The sequence below is a fragment of the Lemur catta genome, chromosome 2 (assembly GCF_020740605.2).
Source record: "Lemur catta isolate mLemCat1 chromosome 2, mLemCat1.pri, whole genome shotgun sequence".
Lineage (NCBI taxonomy): Eukaryota > Metazoa > Chordata > Mammalia > Primates > Lemuridae > Lemur > Lemur catta.
In genome coordinates, this window is record NC_059129.1 from 26,459,737 (window position 1) to 26,478,544 (window position 18,808).

Sequence of the window (18,808 nt, forward strand, 5' to 3'; positions counted from 1 at the left end):
CAAAGAGCAGCGTTAAGCACCTTGAGGACCAGGCCATTTGCATCTTCAACAGCTTTTGCTGCGCACAGCATGGTGCCAGGCACGCAGAAGTTGTGTAGTAAATGCACACGGGCCAGAATGAACTTACTGGCCCAGACATGAAGAATTGGCCCAAACTTGGGCAACTGCCTCAGTCCTGAAGTTTCTGGGATATTTTCATTCTTTTCCTAAAGATTTTTGTCTTAAAATAATCCTGCGCTATATGGAGTAGTGTTATATCCCTTTGTCTCCCAATTTCTCCATGGCCCCTCTAGCTTGGATGCAGCCCCTGGCACTGGAAGAATGAGTTTAAGATAATAAATGAAATTCCGTTTCCTTACTGTAATGCCCCCAGCGTAAAGCCAGTTTGCAGCAACATGGCATTTCTCTAGTCTTTCAAATTTCATTGTGCACGTAAAGGAGGGGTCGGTGGAAGACAGAGTGCTTACAAATTCCTTGGGGGGAGGGGATGACCTCATCATTTATTAGGTGTTGGCCAACTGCCCAAGGAGCACAGTTCAGATTCCTTTTGGGGAAGGCACTGAAAACCCCTTGATAATCCAAATACCCCAAATCTTTTAGGCCTCAAGGCAGGGATGGAGGGCCAGAGGAAGGAAGTGATCCCATTAGGAGGCTGTGCACACCCAGACGACCAACCCTGACTCCAAGACAGAGACTCAGGACTTGGGAAGTGTGGAAATTCCATCTGAAAAGTTGAGGTGGGATTTGAGGGAATTGAGTGAATAGGATGGGTAGTTTAGTGGAGAGGGTGAAGGAGGTTGGATACAGTATCTTGGGATATGTACGCAAGAGGGTACATATGGGATAGGTACGTACCAGCACACATTGGGATATGTAAACAAGAGGTTACGAAAGCTGGCTGTTCCCACCACATTTTCTTCCTATCTTTCTTTTTTTTTCTTTTTTAAGGCAGAGTCTTGTTCTGTCACCCAGGCTACAGTACAGTGGTGTCATCATAGCTCACTGCAACCTCCAACTCCTGGCCTCAAGTGATCCTCCTGCCTCAGCTTCCAGAGTAGCTGGGATCACAGATGTGCACCACTGCTCCTGGCTAATTTTTGTTTCTATTTTTAGTAGAGATGGGGTCTCCCTCTTGCTGAGGCTGGTCTCGAACTCTTGACCTCAAACAATCCTCCTGCTTCGGCCTCCCAGAGTGCTAGGATTACAGGCAGGAGCCACTGCATTAGGCCCCACCACATTTTTCAACAGCATCTTTCTGTCTTCCTCTAACAACAACCCTACAATCCTTTTACAAAACATGCTGCGGTCCACCAAGCACTTCCCTGTTCAATGGCTTCTCACTGTCCTATAGGCATTTTACAGTCTAGGAGCTTCCCGCTGGTCCCTGGGCTGAGCCAACCTCAGGGCCTCCGTCTTTGGGAGAATTAGAAAAAGGCCAATGAGCGGTGGAGCACAGCTGAACTTCCGGGCCTACCTGACCCTTGCACAGGTTCCATGACCCAGAATCCTGCAGCCCAGAAAAGACCAACTTGGGGACAGGCTGGCCATGGGCTCAGGGTGGTATCTGGGACTCAGCTTCTCCATCTGTGAAAGGTGGGCTTGCATGACATCTTCCCCGATCCCCTTCCAGAACAGATGCCTCATGAATCTGTGATTCTAGGGACAAGTTCATCTCACCCCAACCGAGTGTTCCACCACTCCCAGATGCGTGTCACCTTGAGGAGTCAGCTGGCCAAGTGGGGGCTGGGGGCGAAAGAGGAAGAAGAAGATTCCAGGGAAGCCCTGGCCAGCTTCTCACAGGCATATGGTGCTTTGACCCAAAGAGCCCTGCACAAGGAGCAGAAGGCACGAATTTTTCTGGCTTAACTTTTTTGTGCTTCAGCTTCCACTTCTGGAAAATGGGAGGGTACCGCCTAATCTACAGGGCAGTGTTGTGGGGATGAAACATTGCCCAGGTGAGACTGCCAGGACAGAACGGGTGCTCCACACACCTTTGCGGACCCGAAGAGGTTCAGTTGAGAAGGTTCTAGTCTGTCCGGGGTCCCGCCACTGGGGTCTGGCTTTCGCAGCACGTGGCTCCAGGACCCCCGGCGGAGCTGGCACCCCGGCTCTGCCGCCACTGCCGCCTCCTCGGGCCCGGGCCGTCGAGGGTTAATGAGAAAGCCCCACGCCCCCTTTGACGGCGCAGAGCCCACCTCGCTGAATTTGAAAAGGCGGCCCAGCAGAGGCGTGGGCGCCCCCCAGACACTTCCAGCTCGGACCGGGCTCTGCTCGCTCTGCTCCGGCCGGGGCCGCGGGTTCGGTCCAGGCGCCGGTGCGCCCCTGCCCGTCGTCGCGCCCGGGACTCCGGGTCCCCGCGGGCGGCCGCGCAAGATGAAGTTGGCCTTCCTCCTGCCCTGGGCGTGCTGCTGCCTCTGCGGGTCGGCGCTGGCCACCGGCTTCCTCTACCCCTTCCCGGCCGCAGCCCTGCAGCAGCACGGCTACCCCGAGCCCGGCGCCGGCTCCCCGGGCAGCGGCTACGCGAGCCGCCGGTGAGTAGCGCGGGGCGGCGGAGCCGGGGGCTGGGGACAGCTGGGGCCGCAGGGCGGCTGCGGCCTGGGGGCGCGGGGCCCGGCTTGCAGTGGTCTCGGGCCGCGCCCACCCTCTGCCTTCCTTTCTTTGCTTTCCCAACCTTCGCCCCCGCGGCTCCGGGCTCCGAGTGGAGGTGGCTCGAACCTGCGGCTGGCGGAGGCTGGGCGGCGCGGCCCCCGGACGGTGACCGGCTCACGTGGCTCCGCCGCGCTCACCTGCGCGGCCGCGGCTTTGTGTCGGGGAGCAGGTTCCCGGGGTTGCCGAGGCCGCGCGCCCGGGTCCCCGCCTCTCCTGTCGGCGGCCCGGCGGCCCGGCGACACCGGGGTGGGGGGCGATCTCGTCATCTTTGGGGCTGAGGCCACAGAGGAGCCTCCGCTGCGACTCCCCAGCCGCCCGGGGACGAGGAACCGGCTTGGACCCGGTGGCTCGCTGGCGGGGTCGGAGAAGGCGCAGGGTCACCGAGCCCGCTGTGCGGGGACCCGCCGGCCGCCTCCTCTGCCGGCAGGGGGCGCCCTGGCCACCCCCGGGCGGTCGGGGCTGCGTCTCCTTAGCCCGCGTTTGAATCCCACAGAACACGCGTAAGATCGCGAGTAAAAGTTGCCAAACGCCTAGTTTTTGTAACTCGCTTGCAGTTAGCTCTTCCCCAGTGAGTGATTCCCTCAAGCCCTACAGCTCTAACAGCGCTTGGAACACACAGCCTGTGTCTATACCCGCCGTCACTTTTGAGCCTGAAACCACTAGGGTCACCGGAGTATTATCTTTCCTTTAACCCAGGAAATCGAGGCCCAGAGAGGGTTCCCTGGGTTCAGTGGCAACCCAGGACCGACCCTTTGTCTCCCTTCTCCAAATCCTTTCTACTGCATTACTCTGCAGAAACCAAGTTCTTTTTTTCTCCTTAATATTTCCCAAACCCAAGGACCACCAAGATGAATTCTGGCAATGCCTTGTGGCCAGGAGACCGGGGTGTTTTGTGCTGGGAGGAGCGCGCACTTCATGGCTACATAAGGCGGGACCCAGAAAAGCATAAAAGTGCTTCTGGAAAAGTTTGCATGCAATTCTATTTCCCTCATTTTGTTTGGAAGTACTTCCCGAGGCTTCGATTAGGAGCCTTCTCCAAACACCCACGGTAGTGTGGTCTCTGCACAGTTCCATATGAGGAGAGTCTCGAAAACAGGCTTTTCAAGTTGCAGAATAATACATATAGCATGATCCCATTTATGAGAAAGAAAATCAAATCTACATCTAGGAAGATAAATGCACAGGAAAAAGTTTCTAGGAAACCATTTCCAGCAGTTAATGATACCGAGAGGCCAGGGTTGGACCCGAGGACCACCTCGTTTCTCCTCTGTCTACTTGTGTCTTGTCTACATCTATTTATGTATTATTTTTGTAATTAAAAAGTGTGGGAAGGGAAAAAAGGCTCCCGCAGGCTGGAACATGCCTGCTGAGAGGAGCGTCTGTGCAGGGAGGGAGTGCAGGGGGACCTCGTTCTGGCATTTGGTGGGCTGGAACTTGGGGACCTCTGCAGAAACTTGGAAGGGATCATTTTAGCACAAACAAAAAGAGGCCCAAACAAATGTGGTCATCTTCCAGAACTCTTTCCACCAGGACCAGAACAGGGAAAAGGTACAGTTGGGTTCAGGGAGGACGTGGATGAATTTGTGGACAATGGATTCCTGGATAGGACACCAGGATGTGTTAAGCAGGCTTGGGGCACGTTCCAGACCCGCGAGGTCGATGCCCCAGAGCGAAACTGAGCCTTTCCACAGAACGCCCGGCGTGGGCACTGCGGGCACCTGACTCCCGGCTGGGTGGGTTACAGACTGGAGCTGGCCTGGGTGTCACGTGCTCCTGTGTCTTATGAGGTGTTAATCACAGGTGGTCCCTGTCCTTGAAATCCAAGAGCCCCAGGAGCAGAAAGCGTGGGCACAGCAGTTGGAATGGTGCTTCTCACAGTACAGGCCTCAGATGTGGCTCCGTGAGCGGCTTGGATTCAGCTGATGGGCAACTCCATTGAGCTGTTTCTTGGCAAATAGTTGTTTCTTATTTCAGTTACTGCTCCTAGTTGGAGTCTGATTTTTCGACATGGTTTGTGTTCTCTTTTCGTGTGTGTGTGTGTGTGTGTGTGTGTGTGTGTGTGTGTGTGTGTGAGCGTGCGCATGCTTCTCACCCTCCAGGGAAGGATGTCAGGCGTTGCCCAGTGCTGAGGACATTTGCCTTATCCACGGGTGCTTTGTTCTGTCACTTCCATCAGAAGCCTAGTGTGGACCCCTCCGTTCAAGATATTTTGGCAAAAAGTCACCAATGAGGGCCATTTCCAGTAGAATCTTGCAGCCCTGTGTATGGGCCACTAATGATTTTTGCTGGCCACAGAGTTGTTCAGATGCCAAATAAAAGCCCTACCAAAATTAATCGGTGGGGCTGCGCTAAGGACTGAGCCTCCCCACCCCAGTTTCCCCATTCTACCCCAGCAGTCGGCCCTTCGTAACTGCAGGTTCGACACCTGCAGATTCAACCAACCATGGATGAAAAAAATCCCAAACAAACCCTAATACAATGGTAAAGAATAATACAAGTAAGAAATGATACAGTGTAACAACTACCTACATAGCATTACATTGTAAATCATCTAGACGGGGTTTAAAGTATATAGGAGGATGTGTGTAGGTTATATGTAAATGCCACACCATTTTGTATAAGGGATATAAGTATCTGTGGATTTTGGTATCTGAGGGGGTCCCAGAACCAATCCCTCCAGATGCTGAAGAATGACTGTATTCACATTTGTGAAACTCTTTAAAGTATGCACATCTTACTCATTTTCCTCCTCCCCTTTCTTCCTCCCTCCCTCTCCTCCACAGGTGTTTATTAGGGGCCTTGTCTGTCGGGCCCTCCCCACCCCCGTGTCCAACACTAAAGGGGCCAAAACAGCAGGGAGTGGGAGTGGTCGGGGCAGGAGAAGGAGTGAGACCAGAGAGGGGCTTGCGCTCCATCCTCGCTGCACAGCTCCCAGCCCTGGGAGAAGCTTTAATTTAAATAGTTGATAATGTTTTTGTATTGTTGAAGTGGAGTTGTTTCTCTGAGTAAGGGAAACCAGAAGGGCTGTGGGACCTGCCTGGGATTTCGGGAGAGGAGGGAATGAGCATGTCGGCGTGGGTTCCTGGGGCAGGGGATGGAGGACAAAGTCACTTTCTGCTCGTGTTCTGAGGAATGGCGCTGCTTCTGTGAGCCAGTTGCTCCTGTCCAGGGCCTGGGCTGGAGAACAGATGGAGGCTGCGTGCTTAGGGCTAAATGGCCACAGGTTATGAATTTAGCTAATGAGTGGTTCAGTAAGTAGGTCAAGTGCATTTTCATCATGACCTGCAGAGCCAGGTTCCAGTGAGGGATTCTCAGATGCCTTGGAGCGCTGTTCTGGAAAACGGTGGCAGAGCAGAGCCTGCTCCGTCACACCCTCCCTTCCAGCTTCCCCCAACATGGCGAGGGGCTTCCTCCACAGAGTTTCCGGCGCATCCAAGCTCAGTCCACAGCCATTACAAACAGTCACCCCTTGGCCTAGGAGTGGGCACACTGGTGTGGGCTGTGTCCTCAAAGGATGGCCTGGGATAAGTGGTCCTGGAAAGGGGCTTGGGGCCACTTGGACAGGGAGCCAGAGCCCCAGGAGTGAGGTCTGGAAAGAGCCAGGGGCCTGGGTGGGCACATTCCCTTGGCCCCACAGACTTGTCACCCCACGGGAGGGCCACAGCTAGAGAAGGGCAGAGCAGGGCCCAGGGCAGGGGCCCTCTGCTCCTCTCCCCATAGCAGAGCTCTGGCCCCAGGCTCTGCCCCTAATTCGCTATACCAACCTGCACAGGTAACTTACTCTCTCTGCTCCTCTTCCCAGAGCGGAAAAGGGTGCGTGGATGCCATGTTTGCAAAACGTGGATCTACCCTCATTCTTTTAGGCAGTCCCTACTGTCATCAGGAGAGAGTTTGAGCTGCTTAGCCACGTGCCCAGCCCTCTCTACCCCATGCAGCCCCCTCCAGCCCCCTATGCCACCTCGTCACCCTCTGGGCCATCCAGGCCATGCCTTCAATGAGTCTGCTTATATAATGAATGATGGTGACAATTTCTCCTTGTGCTGTTCATGCAGGCACCGTAATCCTCACCCATCTCTGAGGCTGCCACTCCCTGTCCCTCATCCTTCCTTTATGCTGGGCACCCAGACGTCCACATGGCTCACCAGCGCCCAGCAGCACTTCCAGGCCTTTCTCTCACCTCCACTCCCTCTTGGCCACTTGCCTTGGCCTCAGTCTGGCTCCTACCCTTCTGCAGGGGTTCAGGGGGACTGCTGGTTGGTGCTGGCAGTGTTGATGGGAGGTGCCTGGCAGTAGGGTGCCGGAATGCCAGTGTCGTGGTAGGGCCGCAGAGCATAGATCATGACCAGGCCTGGAGGCCGCCATCTATGGGGCCCATTTCAGTTCCATAACTGTCTATCTTCCTTCTCCACCACTGTCCAAGGGAACTTTCTCAGCTGCGGCAGAGGCCATCTCTCCCCTGGCCGAAACCATTTGGTGTCCCATCATCTCCTACATCAGGTGACAGAGAGGTTTCAACTCTTAGGTCAACTCTTACTGGTTAGTAGGAGCTGCCCAGGCCGGTGTGTTAAGAAGGATTCTGAGGTAGAGTCTGGGCTCGGTGAGAAGCAGTGCTGGGACAACCGAGCGATGGCACTGTGAGTGTGGGGGCAGGATAGGGGAGTGGGATGTATTTGCAGCCCAGGCCTTTGTGATAAAGTCTCCCCTCTTCCAGCATTACTTATAGAGGCTGCCTTTAAAAAGCCCGTCTCTGCCTCCACGCCAGCTATGTTTACTGCGTGATTTATTTCTCTCCTGCTTCTGCTTCTTGGCATATGCTGTTTCTTTTTTCTTGGAATGCCTCCCCCCGGCTGGGTCAGGCACCCTCCTGTGAGCTCGTAGGACACTGCTGACTTCCATCCCAAGGTTCCTCAGCCTCGGTACTCTTGACATTTGGGGCTGGACAGTCCTTTGTTGTGGGGACTGTCCCGCACATTGTAGGGTGTTCTGCTTCCCCAGCTTCCACCCACTAGATGCCAGTAGCACCTGCACCCCCCAACTTTCACAACCAAGAATGTCTTTTAGACATTGCCAGATGTTCCCTGGGGAGCAAAATTACCCAGTTAAAAACCACTGTTCTCTCTGAAGTTGATCATTCTGATTTCAGGGACATTTAAAAATATTTTAATTAAGTCAATTAGATTAATCAACTTGATTTAACCAAGTTTTCAAGCCTGCATGCAAGTAAAATAGCCCATTCTGCACTCATCTGGGCTTTGATAACCATCATATTTTGCCATACTATGGCACCCCCTCTCCTTTTTGTGTGTGTGGAATATTTTAGAGCAAATTTTCTAGACTCATGCTCATTTCATCCGTAACAGTCCATGTCCACCGGACTCATCACCACCATGCCATTGTCACACCTACCAAGCTCACCATCATTCTGTCACACCCTCTAAACTCCAGACCACATTGGGATTTCTCCAATTGTCCAAAAAGCATTTCTTTATTGTTAGCTTGTTCAAATCTGGATCTAAACAAAATCTGCTTATTGGTGTCTCTTCTGTCTCTTTCAGTGTAGGGGAGTCCTCCCTCCTTTGAAAGAATGCTTTTTCTCTGTGCCATTGGCTTGTTGAAGGCCAGTTGTCCTGCACAATGTCCCTGTTCTAGATTTGGCCAATTGCTTCCTGGTGATGTAATTAATTTAATCTTCTGCCCCCGAGTCTCTTCTATTTTGGTGGTTAGATTTAAAAGTTTGATTAGATTTACAGTCTCTCTCTTTTTTTTTTTTTGTGGGAGGACAGGAATGGTTCATAGGTGGTCTAGTGCTGTGGTCCCCAACCCCCCTGGCCGATGGCTTTCAGAAGTGACAAGGAGCCCTGGAAAGGGGACGCTGAGGCTACTCACTGGGATTTGTTTCACTCTTGTACAAACACCGTCGTGTTCTGGCCCAGTATTCAGGGTTTTTACCCATTTTTGGCCCCACACTCCAGTCCAGCGGCTGGAGTGGGAGGTCCCCGTGTGCCTGTGAGGTCTGCACTTGCCCCACACGAGTCCCAGTACGTGAGGGAGCACGGAATTAAATAGTAACTAAATGACAGGTCGAGAAAGAGAGACTGCAGAAGAAAGAACAAAAGCTTTATGTTTTAGTACCTTCCCCGCATTTTGAACGAGAGCCCCATAGACTAGTTAGCGGGTCTTGTCATCGTGCGGGAGGTGCACCCCCAAGCGCCAGGTGCTGTCTGGCTCATCAGGGAGATAGAAGAGAGCTGGGTGTCCAGACCTACGCAGGGCCTGGAGATCTGCATTTTCCTGGCCTCCCCAGGTGGGTTTTCTGTGCAGCCAGGTTTGCAAAGCACTGCGGTGGGAACCGGGTTTCCTGAGGTTCCTTTTAGCATGAAATAAAAAATGCCTTTTGTGGTGACCTAGTGCACACACACACCCCCGAAACAAGTTTCAGGAAATAATAATTACTGTGACCATATTTGATCCTTTCTGTTTTATTGTATTTCGTCTAGTTCATAAGAAAGTGCTTGTCAAGACTCAGCAAGAGAATTACACAGCCTCCCCGGAGGGCTGGTCCGCCAAGGGAGACCATCGTGCGGGGCAGGGCTCTTGCTCTCCCCACTTCCTATGCCTGGCCCTCCAAGCTCTCTCTGTCCTCAAGGTCTCTTCCTCGTTTCTGCTGAGCTGAGGTGCCTGGTGTGTCCCTCCTCACTCACAATGCCTGCCCCGCACCTTGACTTCACCCTCTTCTGTTACAATCCCAAGTGCCCTTCCTCCAGAAAGTCATCCTGGACTTACCTCCCGGCTCTGTTCATCTTGTCTGTGGGTGGCCCCCTGCACCCCTTCTGTCTGTGATTGTGGTTTGGGTGCTGAGAACCCCCTTCTGCAGTTTCCTTCCCTGCAGATGGAATCCTTCCTCCCACTTTGTTCATTCCCCAGAGTGGCCCTGCACGGCTGACGTTGCCCACCACCCGCCCCTAGCTCTTGGGCATGTGAGCCTCTCTAGGTCAAGCATTTATTATTTATTTATTTATTTATTTGAGACAGAGTCTGGCTCTGTCACCCGGGCAGGCTAGAGTGCAGTGGTGTCATCATAGCTCACTGCAACCTCAAACTCCTGGGCTCAAGTCATCCTCTTGCCTCAGCCTCCTGAGTAGCTGGGACTACAGGTGTACACCACCACACCTGGCTAATTATTCTGTTTTTAATAGAGACGGGGTCTCACTCTTGCTCAGGCTGGTCTCGAACTCCTGAACTCAAGAGATCCTCCTGTCTCAGCCTCCCAGAGTGCAAGGATTATAGGCATGAGCCACAGTGCCCGGCCTAGGTCAAGCATTTAATCACCCAACATTCACGGAGCCCAAGCTAGGCTGGGGACTCAAACGTGAGGGGAGGGGGACTCTGCCAGTGGCCTGCACAGAGGAGGCTCTCAGCAACCCCTGGGGAAGGGACTGATCCCATCCACAGGGCCTTGTCCCTCCAACTGGATTGCATGTCTATGCAGGGTTGGGCCCCTGCCCCTTTGCTCCCTGGTGCCTCATGTTTCAGAAATGACTACTGAGCGCTTACTGTGTGCTCGCTAGTGAGAGGATTCAGACCCGGCCTCCGCCTTTGATGAGCTCAGAGACTGGGTGGGGAAGGCTGGCCCAGGAGCAAGTGTGGAATTTGCCGTGATACAAATGTGTGCAAAGTCGGGTGGGCAGGCGAGGTGCATGTGAGCAATCACTCATCTAGGGGTGTGTGGATGTGGGGGACTTTGGGAGTCTTTGTGCCTCAGTTTTCTCATCTGTAAAATGAAGGCGATCATAGTACTTATTGGTAAAGTTGTTCTGGGGCTTAAATGAGTTACCAATAATAAAGTTCTTAGAAAAATAGATAATAAATGCCCTTTTCAGGCTTGTGACCACGTAGTGTGCTGTCATGCCTTGCAAAGGTCGCAAGGATGGGGTTTCCACAAGTAGATGGGGGGATCCTTTTCTGGGGGGCATTTTGTTAGGATGCCCAGGCCACACGCCTGGGGAACTGCTGACCTAGGCCAGATGCTGAGGTCGTCCTAGAGGAGTCCCCATTTGAGGTAGGATGAGCAGGAGAGTTCCAGGCAGTGACTGGGGGCGTTTTGGACAGTTGTGTAAGGGCTTGAAGGTGTCGTCGGCGGTGCCTGCCATATGTGGTTAGTGGGGTTGAGTTCAGAATGGCTGAGTGTGTAGTTTCAGGAGTTCTGGGGACAGCAGAGACCTGGAAGGCAGAGCAATGGATGGAGCAGAGGGGAGAGGAGCCCTCAGAGCCACCAGGACCTGGCCCCTGGAGGGGGCGCTGACAGGCAGCAACAGGTTTCAGACCCGGGCTCCTGGCTGTCTCTGGTGCTTGGGGGGCGTGTGGTGCTTGGGGGGTGCTGAGGAGCTGGGTGTTTTGCTGCTTGGAACACAACAAAGATGTTGCAGTGTTTTCTCAGCTTTGAGACGGCGCAAATCAGTGTTTACGCACCTTGCGTTTTTGTGAAATACTTTATTTTTCCTCCATGGAGTTTTCAACCCCAAATTTCAGCCTCTTGCCCTGGACTTGCACATGTTAGGTATTCAACGGGTGTTTGTTGTGAGAATGAATGAACAAATGCATGAATGAACAAACACATACCTTGGCCTCGCTCCTCTGGGAAACTGAGGCGGGGCCCCTGCCCCGGGGCAGGTCTGCAGTTCTGAGGGAGCCTGGGGTGAGGTCCCTGTCTGCTCTCTGTTCCCACTAGGCCAGCTCCGGAAGCCACCTTGAGAGGAGGCACAGAGTCCCCAGCGTTAGGGGCCCTGCTGCTCCCTGTGCCGCGGGAGTGGCTGCAGAGGGGAGACTGTTCCCGAGAGTCACAGAAATGGCCTTGACGGGACCATCTGGTGAGATCTTGTCCTAAAGCCCCAGGGTTTTCAGAATCTTTTCTCTCGTCATTTCACTCGCCTCTTCCCCTGGCCTGTCTGTTATTTTAAAACCCATTCCCAAAGCAACAACCTAACGGCAAGAAGAACACCACTCCAGGCTTCTCTTGGCTGGAACTGGGCGACACTTCATTGCCACCTCGAGAGTGTGTGAGCTGGAGTCCCACCAGCTCTGCCTGGGGCTGGGGACTAGAGCAACAGTCACCGTTGTCAGAGGATTTTCAGGAATGTTAGCGTAAGTGCTCGGGAATCCCGCGGATGAGCCTATGGAAAAGGACGCGTGACATACTGTTCTCTCTGAGCTGTCAGGGTCCCCAGCCTACGTGGCCTGGTCTTTGCTTGCCTCCCAGAAACCAGGGTCTGGGTGCTTCTCTTTGGTGGCCTGTAAGAGAACACCTGGGAATGAGCTGGTTAGTTCTGCAACACTCGAGGAGAGGCCTGGGCTCTGGCGTCCTGTGCCCCCCTGTCTGCCCCCAGCCCCCCACTGCCCCCGGAGTGACCTGTGCAAGGGTCAGAGCTGGCCATGTCGTCTGCTGACACAGTGACCTTCGCCAGTTCTCCGCTGCCGGAGCAGTTTCCTGAGCTGCTTCTGTCGGCGTTAATGGATGTTAGGGGCAAAACTGGGGAAGTGCTTGTTAGCAGCGCCCTGGAGCTTCCTTCCTGGAGAGGAGGGGTGGGGAGAGGAGGCTCCGGCACCAGGCTGCCCTGGGCTGAGTCTGGGCTCTGTGTGGCCCTGACTGAGTTGCCCAACTTCTCTGTGCCTCAGTTTCCTCATCTGTAAAATGAGAACGATTACAGCATTTACTTCGAAAGGTCATTCTGGGGCTTACATGAAGTCACATTAACAAAGCGCTTAGAACAATGTCTAGTAAACACTCTGTGTGGCCTTGTGAAGTGACAAAGGCTTTTTCGGATGGTGTAGTGTGCTGACGGGCCCTTGCCAAGCTTGGCGGGGAAGGATGAAATCGGGGGTTTCACAAACCTATGAGGCCACGGAATCCTTTCTTTGCGAGCATTTTGCTAGGATGGTGTTCCAGACTACACACTCTGTGAGATGTGGCCCAGGGGATAGAGGCTAAATGCCAAGGACGTCCCAGAGGAGTCACTGTTTGAGGTGGGTGTCGCAGGATGCGCTAAGTGCTGTGGCAGGTTCCGGGTGCTCTAGAGGAGCTGGTCCTAGGCTTGCTCACCAGGGTCATTTCCAAGGTCACCCTGCAGCTGCACCGACCCTCGGTGCTGCGGGGGAGCCAGAGAAATTCAGAAGCTGGAGTCCTTTCGGTTTTTCCTAATCTCTTAGGACCCTGCTCAGGTTTTCAAGGCCAGAGTGAGAGATGGGGCTCTCTGCACTCCAGCTAAACCTACACCCCTCGGAGAGGGACTCAGCACAGGGGATCAGCCCCCGAATGCAGCTGGAGCACAGGTTGGAAGGTCTGGGGGTGCTTAGATGCCTGCGGTGAGGTCTCAGGCTGAAGAGTTCCGATGAGCTTCGTGTTCCAGGGAGCATGACAGCAGAGGGGACCCTGGGAGGTCCCGAGGTGGGGGAAAAGGCTTTTTCTGCTGAGTCTCATGCAGCCGGCCTGGGGTGATCGCTGCTCAGGGACCCGCAGTCCAGCCCTTCCCCTCATCCGTGAAATGAAATGAGCAAGGTTGGGCTGGGATCAGACGGGAACTGTGTTTGTGAGACGTGCAGACCAGACACCACTCGGTGCCTCCCCAGCTCTGCAGCTCCCTCCCTGCCACTCACAAGGCCGGGGCCCCACCCCTGTGTGAGCACAGACATTGCTCTGTATGTAAGTTGTGTTCGTGTGCACCCACGACAGGGCCGCAGTTTGTAGCCCAAATATTTTATGTCTCTGTTGATAAGAATCTGGTTCCCAGCCCCTGACCCCCTTCCTCATTCTGGAAGGGCAGGACGATGTGGAATTTGCCTGAACACCCCAGAGTGCCTAGCAGCATAGAGGGGGGTCTCCCCTGCTGGAGCCCCTATGGGCAAGGACTGGCCTCTTCCCCAGGGACTTGTCTCTAGGTCAGGCCCCCTGCAGGCTGGCAGACACTGCCTGGGGCTCGCTTGGGCTTCCCCAGCCCCTGTGGTTGTGAAACCTCTTCTGAGAAGGTAGCAGTTTCCTTCTGATTTGGCCCCCGGCTGTCTGTGCCCAGGCCAGTTGCCTCCAGCTTCTGACATTTTTGTCATTCCTGCTTCCCTGGAAGGGCTTATCCCTCTTCCTGCCTCCTGTGACTGACTTGGCCACCTGACCGATGCCCGGGCTCCAAGAGGTCTTGGCCTGCCCAGCCTGGGCACCCATTTCTGGGGTGACGTGATCCTGGCCGCTGCAGGATTTGCTGGCCTCTTCCTTTCTTTTGTTGTGCAGCTGGTGATAGCAAACAGCTCAGACCCTGGAACTCTTCACTCAAGCACTCTGAATGCATGTGTCTTCCTGGGGGGCAGCTGAGCAGGTGGGTGAGCCCCTCGCTTGGGGCCCAGAGGGAGATGCGCCCCGACTCTGTGTGGCTGCTCCTGGTCTCTCCGGGTGCTCTGCTCACCGCTGGCTGCCCTTCAACCTCAAGCTCCTTCCTGCCTCAGGGCCTTTGCACATGTTGTTGCCCTGGCCTTGATCAATCTTTGCTTACTTTTGGCCTAACTAACTCCTGCTCAGACCTCAGAGATCAGCTTAAACAGCACATCTTCAGGGAATGTTTTCTTGCCCCCCACCCCCCCCTCCATGAGTTCTGGCTCTTTCACTAAATGCTCTCAGAGCTAGCTGTCTTACTTAGAGACCCATGCAAGTATTAATAAATCAATCCAAGTCAACTGTAAGTAAATCCTGTAACTAATGGATCGATAACTAGTGAGTGGCTGGCTTCCCTAGGCTGTAAGCTCTCTGAGGGCAGGATCCTCTGTATCTTGTTTGGCACCATATCTCCGGGTTCTGGCCTGGATTACAGAGAGACTCAAGAAGGGACTAACTGCTTTGCAAGCCGTATTAGTTTCTTATTGCTGCTGTAACAAATTATCACAAACCTAGTGGCATAAAACAACACTAATTTATTATCTGTTCTTGAGCTCAGAACTGCAAATTGTGTATCACACTGGGCTAAAATCAAGGCATTCACAGGGCTGGTCCTTCTCCAAGGGAGAATCTATTCCCCTGCCTTTTCCTGCTTCTAGAAGCTGCTGGCATTCCTTGGCTTGTAGCTCCAACCTTTCTTTCTGACATCTCCTCTCTCTCTCTGACCCTGACCCTCCCACCTCCCTTTTGTAGGCACCCGTGAGATTAGGTTGGGCCCACTGCATAATCCCAGGATAATCTCCACACCCCAACACCCTTAATTCACTCACCTGCAAAGTCCCTTTTACTATGTGTCTTAGTCCCTGTTGTGCTGCTGTGACAGTGTACCACGGATTGGATAGTTTGTAATGTTCAGAATTTATTGGCTCATGGTTCTGGAGGCTGGGAAGTCCAAGATCCAGGGGCCGGCATCTGGCAAAGGTGGTCTCATTTGATGGTGGAAGGGCAAAGAGAGGGCTAGAGAGAGAGAGAGAGTAAGAGATTAAACTCAAAGCCTGAAGCCCTTTTATAATTGGCATTGACTCACTCATGAGGGTGGAGCCCTCATGACCCAAACTCCTTCCATTAGGCCCCACCTCCCCATGCTGTTGCATTGGGGATTAAGTTTCCAGCACGTGCTTTGGGAGGGACACATTCAAACCATTGCACCTTGTAAAATAACATTTTCATAAATTTCAGGGGTTAGGAAGAGGATATCCTTGGGGGAGCCATTATTTACCTTAACACACCAACAGATATGAAGGGGGAAAGATATACCAGACATTTGGGGCATTGGAAGGTGGCAGTGATCCCAGGCTGCAAACAGAATTAAGATTGAAAGTGGCATTGAGCATCAAAAGCCTGTTAAGACAGCCTTGAGTGAAGGGTCCCGGTAAGAGCAGGCTGTGAGGTAGGGATTTAACTTTAGTTCTTTTCTCAAGCCTCCCTCACACTTTTATTAAAAATCCACTCTTTCCTGCTAATTTGAAATGCCACTTTTATCACACGCTAAGTTTCGCTATATGCATGATCCTTTTTCTGAACTCACAGTTTGTCCTGTACTCTTTATCTGGTCTGGTGCCAAAGCCACACTACTATATATATATATATATATTTGAAATGCAAACATTTTATTCACACTACTATATTTTAATTATTTTATCTTTGTTGTATATTGTATTAGCTGATAGAGCAATTTCTCCTTTGCTGTTCCTCTTTATCAAAATAGTCTTAGTTGTTCTTGTACATTTTTTCTTTCGGGTGAATTTTAGAATCATCTTTTTTAGGTATATAAAAAATGCTGTTGGGATTTTGATCAAGCTATGTTGAATTAATGGATTAATAGAATTACATGCTTATAATATGGTGTGTTTTTCAGGAACAAGGTCTACTGCTGCGTCTATTCAGGTCTCATTAGATTTATTCTTAGGCATTTATAGTTTTTATTGCTATCGTGAATGGCCGCTTTTGTTCCTTGACATTTATAAATGTTTATGGTTGGCGAATAGGAAAGCTATTGATTTTGGACATGTTGATCTTGTATGAGCTACCTTTGTGAATTTTTTTAAAAGTTATTTTATTGGTTTTTCAAATGGTTCTCTGGGTTTAGGGGTAGAGAATCAATCTTTCTTTCTTTCTTTCTTTCTTTTTTTTTTTTTGAGACACAGTCTTACTCTGTCGCCTCAGCTAGAGTGCAGTGGCATGATCATAATGATCATAGCTCACAGCAACCTCAAATTCCTGGGCTCCTTCGTCAGCCTCCCGAGTGGCTGGGACTACAGGCCTGTACCACAATGCCTGGCTAATTTTTTTTCTATTTTTAGTAGAGACAGGGTCTCGCTCTCGCTCAGGCTGATCTTGAACTCTTGAGCTCTTGAGCTCGTGTGATCTTCCCGCCTCGGACTCCCAGAGTGCTAGGATTACAGGCGTGAGCCACCGTGCCCGGCCTGAGGTAGAGAATCTTATAGTCTCCCAATATGTGTGTGCTTGTGTGTGCGCTGTCATTGTGTAAGTCAAAACCCTGTTTCATCACAGAATCACAGAGTAGAATAGTGGTTTCCAGGGGTTGTGGGGAGGGGTGTGTAGGGACACATTGGTCAAAGAGTACAAAGTTATGTGAGATGAATAAGTTCTGGAGATCTTATGTCCAGCGGTGTGACTATAGTTAATACTGTATTATATACTTGAAATTTCCTAAGAGGGTAGATCTTAAGTGTTCTCACTGGAAAAAATGAAAGAAAGGAAAGAAAAGAAGAAAGAAAGAAAGAAAGAAAGAAAGAAAGAAAGAAAGAAAGAAAGAAAGAAAGAAAGAAAGAAAGGAAGGAAAGAAGGAAGGAAGGAAGGAATGAAATGGTAACTATGTGAGGTGATGCTATGCTCATTAGCATGACTATGGTGATATTTCACAGCACATATGTATATCAAACATCAAGTTATATACCTTAAATATATATAATATTTATATGTCAGTTATGCCTCAATAAAACTGGGGAATGAAATACCCAGAACCTTGTTTGAGCTTCATCAAAGATGGGGCTTCATCTTTTTTTCCAAAGGGTGTCCGAGGTGGAGGGTTGTGAGGGGAGAGAAGAGTTTCTGTAAAGGGGGCGATGGCCGATCCCACCACGCTGTCCTCTGTCCCTCTTCCTGCTGCTCCTTGTTCCTTTGCTCTGACAAGAGGTGCCAGGAAGGCTGCACCTTGCTTCTGGGGTTAGAGATGGGCTCGCCTGCCTTCCGGTCCCCTGCCACCCCCCTTTATGAAATGAAGGACTATGGCGTCGAGACTCCTCCTGGGGCCAGACTTGGGGCTCATTGCTTCTGCTGTGATCACCGGCTCCGCTCAGCAGCAGCTGTGTAATCTTCCTGAAAACAGCCCTGCAGGGAGACCCAGACCGTGAGCCGTCAGCTTCTGTTCGGTCTTTCTCCCCAGCAAAGCCCACCCGACACCTGTTCAGGGAGGTTCCAGTGCTGAGCAGGGGGCAGGAGCATGCGGGTTCCTTCCTCCCCCTGCCCAGCCTGTCCCTTGCCGGGGAGTGCAGGCAAAATGGAAAGCAAGGGCCGTCCTGATCAGCACAGCCTAGAACACAGCTCTGTGTCCCTCCACGCAGGTGCTCCACGTCCCCACAGCCATTCCTAAGGATGAGAGAGAACAGTGTTTCCCACTGACATGAGGCTATTTTATAGGCTGCTGCTAACTGCATTTTAGTGCAGGCGTTAGCTGTCAGTTGCCTCATCCGGGCAGGGGCTGCGCCTGTTGGCGTGGTTCAGGGGAGTCACAGGGAGAGCTAGGCTGAGTCCCAGCTCGGAGGGTCAAAACTGCAAGTGCCTGGACTCTTGAGATACCCCAGCGGGGAAGCCTAGAGGGCTCCTTGGTCATCACTATATCCTTGGCATCTGCCAGTATAAAGCCAGCAAGAGGTGACGCAGCCAAGTAGGTTTGTGCTGGGTGGGTGGGCAGGTGAGTCTGTGACGGCTCAGCGATGGCAGCTGGGATGGATGGAGCCGAAAGCACAGACCTAACTCTGGGCACTTTCAGAGTCAGGCGAAGCTGGCTCCCTCTCTTGGCTTATGCATCTGTGAAATGGGACTGATTGTGCCTAGGGCTGTGGGAACATTAAACGAGTTGTTTGAATCAGGGCCGTGTTGCCCTTGGAAGCCGGTGCGAACATCTGCGGCAGGAGTTGGCCATGCTGCCTTCTGGATTGTGTAGGTCCCGCCGAGCGCTCGCCGCGAGCAGGCTTCCTCTGGTCCTGTCCTGGCTGGCTTTGGGCTCGTTTCACGTGCTGTTCTGCAGCTGGGCGGCAGCCCCCAGGGCTCAGGAGCCCTGTCCTAAAGGGCTTTGTCTGCCATGGCAGGTAATCCAGGGCCGAGCACAGGATGTGGATCAAAACAATCCCTTATTGATTCAACTGCAGCTGGACCAACTGGGACACGGCAAAGTCCAGCCCACTCAGGAGCTGAGGAGGCGGCTGGAGTTGACTTTTAACCCGGAATGAACTTGAATGAACAGAACAGGGAGTTTGGTGGATGCTGACACAGCGTGAGGGTACAGGCTGTCGCATGAGCAAGGAGTTTGGCAGGAAAGCCCACTGTTCTGCCTGGATGTTGGCAGGGAGGTGGTAGCCCTGGAAGTCGTCTGCCTGCTGGGCTGGGGCCTGGGACAGCTGCACACGGGGACAGCTGTGTCAGCTTCGGACATAGGATCTG

The 18,808-nt window shown here is 52.6% G+C and overlaps 1 protein-coding gene across 2 annotated transcripts in view; it reads left to right on the forward strand.

Annotated features, from left to right (window-relative positions):
- The first annotated feature begins 2,235 nt into the window (after nt 1–2,235).
- COL26A1 (collagen type XXVI alpha 1 chain) overlaps nt 2,236–18,808 on the forward strand; it is a 139,931-nt gene continuing 123,358 nt past the window's right edge. For both annotated transcript variants that reach the window (XM_045543036.1, XM_045543037.1), the window contains exon 1: nt 2,236–2,531. In XM_045543036.1, coding sequence (XP_045398992.1) covers nt 2,374–2,531 — 158 coding nt within the window. In that variant the 5' untranslated portion in view covers nt 2,236–2,373. The remainder of the gene's footprint in view (nt 2,532–18,808) is intronic.